The 8165-nt window shown below is 46.4% G+C and overlaps 1 protein-coding gene across 1 annotated transcript in view; it reads right to left on the reverse strand.

The window, feature by feature from the left end:
- Positions 1–5954, reverse strand: part of LOC146872019 (ragulator complex protein LAMTOR5-like) — a 195262-nt gene extending 189308 nt beyond the window's left edge. Inside the window, exons 1-2 of the mRNA XM_085650256.1 lie at positions 5883–5954; positions 3084–3108 (exon numbers count right to left, since the gene is read on the reverse strand). Coding sequence (XP_085506382.1) covers positions 3084–3108; positions 5883–5954 — 97 coding nt within the window. The remainder of the gene's footprint in view (positions 1–3083; positions 3109–5882) is intronic.
- Positions 5955–8165: the final 2211 nt, after the last annotated feature.

The following is an 8165-nucleotide window of genomic DNA, read 5'->3' on the forward strand; positions in this document are numbered from 1 at the left end:
AGCAGTGAAGAGTCTCAGAACTTCTTAGCAGGTCTGTTCTACTAGTAGAGAAAAGTACGAGCAGTTCTCAGTAGGTCTGTTACAGCAATAGCGAAAGGTCCTGCCACTTATCAGCTCTATTATGCCAATAGTGAGGAGTACCAGAACTTCTCAGCTGGTACGTTCTAGCAACAGCAAAGAGTTCCAGCACTTCTGAGCATCTCTGTTATACCAATAGTTGAGAGTACCAGTACTCCTTAACAGGTCCGTTATACCAGTAATGGATAAAACACTTGCTACCCAGTTGGGCTGTTATACTTGCAACACGATATACCACATGTTCCCGGCAGAGCACTAATAAAAGTAATAGACAGTATCTGCACTTTTTAAAAAAAAAACGGTATTAATTTACATAGACTTGTAAAGCACAAACCGTGCTACAAAGCTCTCTCTACCTCTTCCACTCCATCTATCACTCCCTTTGCTTTCATCTCTCTTTGTATCTCCTTCACTGTTTCTGTTCACTCTCTCTGCTTCCAATGTCTCACTCATTTAATACATCTGTCTTACCTCTGTCGCTCTCTCTCCCTATTTCACCATTCTCTACTTCTCCCTCGCCCTTCCTCTGTATTAGCCTCATCTCTCTACCTCATCTGCACCTCTTTTCTCTCTACTTCTCATATCTTTCTATTTTTCATCCCACCGGCTCTACCTGCCTCTCTGCCTCGCTACTTTGTTTACTTGACCTGTCATTCTGTGCTTCACCTTTCTATTTGTGCTATCTCATTATAACTCACCTCTCTTCCTATCTTATTTCTCTCTAGACCTTGCCCCTCGAGTTGGCACCTTTTTTACCAGCCTACATTTAAAACTGCATGCCAAACCTCTAAAAAACAAGCATTGGCATAGCCAATAGGTCTCGCCTTTGGGACATTATACATTTTTAGCCATGCAACAGTTGATGTTATTGCACCAAGGATATTGTGCTGCATAACTAAATACTTATAAGGTCCCAAAAGCGAGACCTATTGGCTATGCCAATGCTTGTTTTTTTTTAACAATGAAGTTTTTGTCCCTGTCGGCACACATCCTTTATTAGATCAATTATGCCGCTGGAAAATTGTGTACATTTAATATCTGGGTCACCTCACTCCAATGAAATTTAGAAACTTTGTATTAATGGCTCGCTTTTTAAATCTTTTTTTATACATATAAAGTATTTCCTAATTGTAATGCTTTTAAATAATCAAACAATAAAGCAAATCGCCCTACTTCCAAATACAAGATGGCTCAATGGGTTAATATTTCAGTTCCGAAATCTTTATTTAACCTGCATGTGGCTTGTGATCATCTGAAATAGTTGGAAAGTTCGGCAACCACCTAGATGATCTACATGGAAATTTCAGGGCATAGTTTTTAAATCCTTGAGGGATTTAAACACCATTCTTTGTTAAGTCAGATAAAATGTGATCCATCGGGTAGTAATAAAAACTAAGTAAAGAGTTGAAAGCATTCACTTGTAATATGTCTTATATAAATGGGAATTGGTGTACTTACTCACACAGAAATACCTAACATTCTCACAAAGTACACAGTCCTACTTTTACACAGAGCTTGCCTCAAAATTACTCTTAAACCTCACTTTATGCCTTGGACCTCAAACCACTTCAAGGAGTAAAGAGAACTCAGACAAATTAAATTATGGATTTCCGACAAGTGAGCCATTTACCACTGGTATTGTGGGAAGATAAGCGCCTCGCCTTCAACGCCAAACCCCTTATTCGCTGTGCAGGCAGCCCAGATTTGCCGGGTCAGTCATGGTTTTTCACCAGCTGTCCCAGTAGATTTCGGCAAATCTGGAACATGTCCTAGTTTTCAGAGAGGGTCGACTCAAAACAGTGGGAGGCATGTTTTATGTGTTCCAAAGCTGGACTAGTTAGCAGCCGTTGTTGAAGAGCATTTTAAATACCAGATATGAAATATGGTTTAAAAATTGCATTTCATTTATTTCCCTAAAGCCTTGTCTGTGTTTTAATGTCAGACATCCCAATAGGCCCAATTCAGGCGGGAAACTCCAAAAATGGGTTTTATTTTGGCCGTTTCTCGTCTGAAAATGCTTCTCCTTCAAAGAAGTTAATGGGAGAAATAAATTCCCCAGACTATTTTTTAAAATCTCCCACTTTCCTCTTCTAAAATGTTGGCATGTGTGCGCTGCTGATGAGCGCTGTCCTTCTGTGCCTGATGTAATATTGTAGTCCTATTTTTGCGAAATGCCCGGTTTTTGGTTTTTAAAATCTGGTCACCATAACTACATGGCGAAGGAACTGAATGTGTGCGAGTCCCTCCATGTGTTACATTGCTAGAACACAGCATTCGGTACACAGTCAAACAGATTCACTGAGGGTGGAGCAGAACAGGCTCAAGAACAGCTGCTGGGACCAGAATCCAGCTGGTCCCAGGAGTTCACCATGAGCTGCTTCATCTCATACCCTGCCTACCACCAGCACCCACACGACTGAACAAATACAATTGCGATAGCTGTACAAGTTTCCCTCTTTGTGGTGAAATAAGTATCTTAACGCCAAGGTCACCCAAATATAAAAAATGTTCATGTATTACCCACTACATTTTCAATACAGAATATAAATATCAACTGGTTTTGCACATGCTTGCTTTCCCTTATCCCGTGCCCCACCTCTTAACTCAATTTCCGTAGATCACTCTTCAGCCGCCTCTTTCTCTCTATCCACAGCACATCTACTAGAGATGCTCTCATTTCTCTGTTCGTGCACTCCGTCCTACCCATAATCCGCTAATTTAATGCCGCATGATCACTATACTATTTTTCTACAGGACTGCCCCACGTACAGAAACCTCCCAACGTGTTCTCGATCTCACACCTCCTCCAGCGTAGTCCTGAACCTCATCCCCTTTATGTTACCCTCTCGAGTTTCCTAAACGCTTACATCACTCCTCACCCCAATCGCATCCTGCCACTCTTCCTCCCCCCACCCCAATGTTATGTATCTGTCCCTATATTGCCGCACGCTTATTTCAACCAGGCACTGCTACTATGTCCATGCCTCCCCATGCCCCGTCCTCACGTCGCCTCCAGATGCTGCTCCACAGCTGATTTCATGATCTCAACACCACTTCCCCGCCTGACTCTGTATCAGCTGACGGCACACAGTTTCTATTCAACCCACAATTCTTTGCGAAACGTCATCTGTCATTAGGGAAGGGCCGAGGTCGAGTGCCATCTTTGAGTGGGATAATGCGTCTTATTTCTTGTCGTACTTCCGTTTTTCTATGTCTCCCAGAGTGATGGTGTTTCGGGTCTTCGCAATACAGTAACAATACACTGCTATTGTACTTTTGTTGTTGTCCTGAAAGGTCACCGTGACCTAACTATCGTGTTTGCTACTGAAGATATTTTCAACATGGAAAAGGCAAAACAATTGACACTTCCAATTCTTTCCCTTCCCCCATGCCCCACCCATTTTAGCCTTTCAATTTCCGTAGATTCTTCTTCAGCCGATTCCTCCTTTCTTTCCACTTTATGTCTCTCATACAGCTCCCTGCAGGGTCGCACCGGGAATCGAACATAATGGAGGGGGGCGGCTATGAGGTCGACCAATTGAAGAGGGACTGACACCAAGAGCCAATACAGGAAAATAGTGATAAATTAGCATATTTTTCAAACCTGGTAGGATTACACAGCTGCCAACTTTTCCGAATTCCTATGTGTAACATTATAGGGCTAAGAATAATAAAGATTGCCACACCGGCTTTAAGACTCTTGCCAAGGCATCTGCCAGCCTGTTCCTTTTGGTAACAGCTGGAAGCGTTGCACGGAGGGAGAAAAGGAATACATCCCTAAGTGTCCTAATACTGCAACGTTACAATGAAGTCAGCACATGCTTTGGCGCCACTGTTGTGTAATATATGGTATCCCCACGGTATCGTGTATCCCCTGGCTTCGGCCGTCTTCGGAGGTCTTGCTTATTGGACCTCTCGGACGGGCCCACGAGCAGCCCCGCCCACCTCAGGAGAGGAGCACCTCGGCTCCAGCAGGCAGAAGCAGCAGCGCTCCGAGCATAGTGCCAATATCGGCCACACTCACCAGCACTCCTGCAGCAACATACAGGTAGCATAAATAAGCAGACAAGACAACTTTTTGGTGGAGAAAATTGCTGCAGGTTTATTAGCATACCAAATATGCCAACATGGTGGATTATCTTACAGGCGATCCAAAGGCAAGCCGCCCTTCGCGGCCTACCACCTGATGGGCCAACTTGCATCGTGGTCTTAGCCAATCGGTGCTTAGTGATTGTGGTGAGGGGATAGCCCCTCCCACTTCCAGTGAAACATTGGTCCACCATATAACTCACGCCCCCCCCCCTACGAGGGGCGGAGCGTTCAAGCGTCCCCCGGTTGTACAGGTTTCCAACCGCCCGTTGGACAGATGGGGCGCCGTCGCACCCCAGGGTCCACTGCACAGACTTCCTGGGGATATTTGGCATCAGCACCCTTTGTGCTCCTGCAGAGGGTACCCCTGAATACCTTTCCACCTCTGGATCGCCATGTAACTCCGCCACAGCCCTGGGTGTGGCGACCGTCGCAGCCAGGGCCCCTGACCAAGGCGGGCGCTCCTATTTACATCCCGCTATTTCCAGGGCCTCCCCTAGGTCCAGGAGGAACAAGTCCATGCCTATTCTGGAGACATGTACCCCATCGTCCTCGAAACACCCTGTGGCTTTAGCATGAAGCAAACCATGTCTTATGAATCCAAACCCCATTTGTTCGGTGAATTTACGCATCGCGCAACTCACTCTCCTGCGCGCAGCCTCCATTGCCTCCCCAGATCGGGCTCCCTGTCACAGGAGCCGGGGAGTAATCTCTGACCACCACAGTTCACATGTCCCTAACTGGTTGCTTAATTTGCAAATTGTGGCCTTAATGTTTTGAAGCAGTGTCCTTTTGCCCAAAGTAGCGGCCTTATCTTTAGCTATTTATGGTGCCTCGCCCCCTATCCAGCAAGAACAGGCCCGTGCTAAACTGGACAGATGTCCCCCATCGTCATTAAAGCACCCTGTGAATTTGGCGTGTAGCAACCCATGTCTAAGGAAGCCAAATCCCCTCTGCTCAGTGAATTAGCGCATAGCGCTGATGACCCTCCTGCGCGCAGGCTCCATCGCCTCGCCCAGCCGAGCTCCATGCCACAGGAGCTGGGGGGTGATTTCAGACCACAAAAGTTCACCTGTCCCCAACTGGTTGCTAATTGCACCGTGTGGTCTTTGTGGTCTTCTTCTAGGGTGCATTACTTCGCCACATAGACCAGACAATTTCATAGTTCTTTTCGATTGATCCCTGGCAAACATAGTAATGGTGTCACAACAGGTTTGAGGGAATAAGTGTATGGTGCCCGTTATTAGACACTGCACCCTTTTGTGAAGTGACAACTTACACAGCCTACCCTGCTTGCTGAACCTTTGACTGTTCACAGATGCCCGGTCCCTGCTATCCACCTGTTACCCTTGATACTTAAACCAGTAATGGTGTCGGACTACCAGATTCTGTGTCACTTGTTTCGCTGTGGTCCATTTGGTGGATCCCCTGGGACCCTTCTGTATCCCTGCAAATGCTGTGTCGCGCACTACGGCCCTTTAATGCCCTTGCCCGTCCCTCAAAGACACCTGATAGCCTGATGCCTTCGCAGCTTTGGTGAAGGGTTTTGGGCCCAACACACCCAGTCTGTGCTTCTAACATTTATCCTCCCTAGAGACGCCAGTTGGTGTGAGTGGCTATCCCTGTCCTGGCAAGGCCTGCCAATGGCCATTCCCCCCTTTTGGTGACTATCCTGCCAAGGGACATGTGACATAAGCACGGGTGTGCTAGTGTACCTGCTGTGTAAGAGGGGGAACAACATGAACGAATACTTGGCCCTTCTTGAGAAGTGTGAATGCCAAAACCATCCTTCTTCATTGATTGTAGCCAAATATGCTCTGACCCCATGATCCTCTCAGCTTATTGCACCGCAACCCACAAGTTAGCTGGCAGCATCTGGAAATGCCTGGCTCCCTGGCTATAGGGCGGGTCTTATTGTCTGTCCTGGATGGTCTCGAGGATTCATCTCTTGGTGCATGCTTGTAACCCTTAACATATCACATAAGTTGGACAAGCCCATTGCCTGGCCGCAAGCATAGCTAACGTTGCCAACGTTGGCGTTATGCCATCCCTTTGCTCCAGGGGAGAGCAGCCCTGTCTGGCGGTGTGTGTACTGAAGGAGATGTGTCCTGGAAGAACCATTGATATGAGTTCAAATGTCACTACCTCGCAGTACTTGGAGTGTTTAATAAAATTAATAACAGGTCCAACCCATCACTCGGGCATTCCTCCCTTACTTAGGCACGTTGAATTGACGGAATTCAGTGAAAATATGTAAGCTATCTCCCTTAGCATGCCCTCCCATTAACACAGGTTTTCCTCTTTAGGCAGGTCACTAATTGTCTCAATCATGCGTTTAAGGCCAGTTTGAGTTCTGCTTAGGCAACTTCCCTTCTAACACACTGTGTTGAGTAACTACTCATGTTTATCTCCTGTACAAGTCGTCCCCGTTTGCCTGGCACTCATTGGACCCAAGGAAGCTTTTAACAAGCACCATATATAAATGTATATACATGTTGCGCAACTAGGGGAACTATTACTTTCTCCCTACGTACTTCCTGGCATGTAAATAATGCCAAAGGTATCCTTACTTTAGTACCTGAATAACCACTAAATAAATACTGTCTGGGTAAAAGCTTACCAGTGCACCTAGCCCAGGTCCCCCACTGCGTGTCAACCCCTGTTGCTGAGTTTTCGACTGTTGATTTTGCCTGCCCACATCAGGACCCTTTAAGTAAAACCAGCCACACCAATCGCCTACACGGCCATTACGTGCCAACATGTGTCCAAAGAGATTAAGCAAGTTAGAGGCTTCATTGTCTCATCCAGACCCGAAGTGGAGCCAGAGCTGAATGGTCCTAGTGGGGTCAGACTGGAGGAGGTATATGTCGCTAATGCAGGTCCAATATCTGTGCAAATTGATAATGCATCACCATAGTGCCAATGGGCCTGAGAATAAGAAACTGGCGATGCTGTGATACAACGTATGTAAATGTCTCAGCGTGGGCCAGAAAGTAGGCGGTATATATGTGGCTTATTCAGGCCTAACTAATCTGCAGGGCTACCCAGCTTGCTCAGGCAATGTGCTGCATATTGCCTGGTAGTTTGCCGCTAGGTCATTGCCTCCCTGTATTTACTACAAAATGAGCACTACACTTACAACAAGCCCATCTGTTGGCTTAGTCACTGCATCATAGTTGCATAAGATAATTAAGCTACAATGATAGCTTTCTTGTATAGCCAACTGAGAGCTAGCCACCCCCATCCATGGCTGCCAAGGTTTCAACTGCCCTGTGTGACATTTCCACCATTTCAGTGCACTATGAGTGACATTTAAAAGACTATGAATTTCTCTTACTTGCTAGCAATCAAATAATGAAGATGAGGGAGACATACCGATATCAGTAATTACGCCCATTTGAACAACAAGAAACTCAAGAAGACCAAGGTTTAATGCTGTTTTTGTGAGATATCCCAAGCTTGGAGTGTGCATGTGTGAGACAGTAACATATATACGATACTTTGGGAGTCAAAGTGCCTGGTATGGTATGAGACTGACGTAGCCCCGATGGGGCAGAGTATCACAAATATACACAGTCAGTCTGAACAGTCTGGCACCGTAAGTACAGGAGATGCGCGCATGCAAACTGCAGGCCTTGCACAATGAAAACCCTTGCGCTGAGGGGGGAACCGGCTCGTGCCGGCTTCGCCTCATACTGAGCACGCCACTCACTGACCCATGGTGCCATCATCAAGCTGCTCTCCAAGGCCCCCCCCAGCGGCAGCTGCACCTAGAGATAGCACTGCCCTCCCCTGCAGGGGACAGGAAGCGAAAAAACTGTCCCTCTCGAACCGAACACAGGACACCAACCAGGCGAACCGTCCCAATATGGCTTTGGTGTAGTAGTGTACTGAAAATGAAACGATTCTGGACAGGTGGCACATGTGCTTGCGCAGAACACAGTCCCTTATCAAATTGGCGCTAACCAAGTAAGTTTTTTTTTTTTTTTTTTTTTTTT

Source organism: Triturus cristatus, chromosome 1_1, assembly GCF_964204655.1.
Source record: "Triturus cristatus chromosome 1_1, aTriCri1.1, whole genome shotgun sequence".
NCBI classification, from domain to species: Eukaryota; Metazoa; Chordata; class Amphibia; order Caudata; family Salamandridae; genus Triturus; species Triturus cristatus.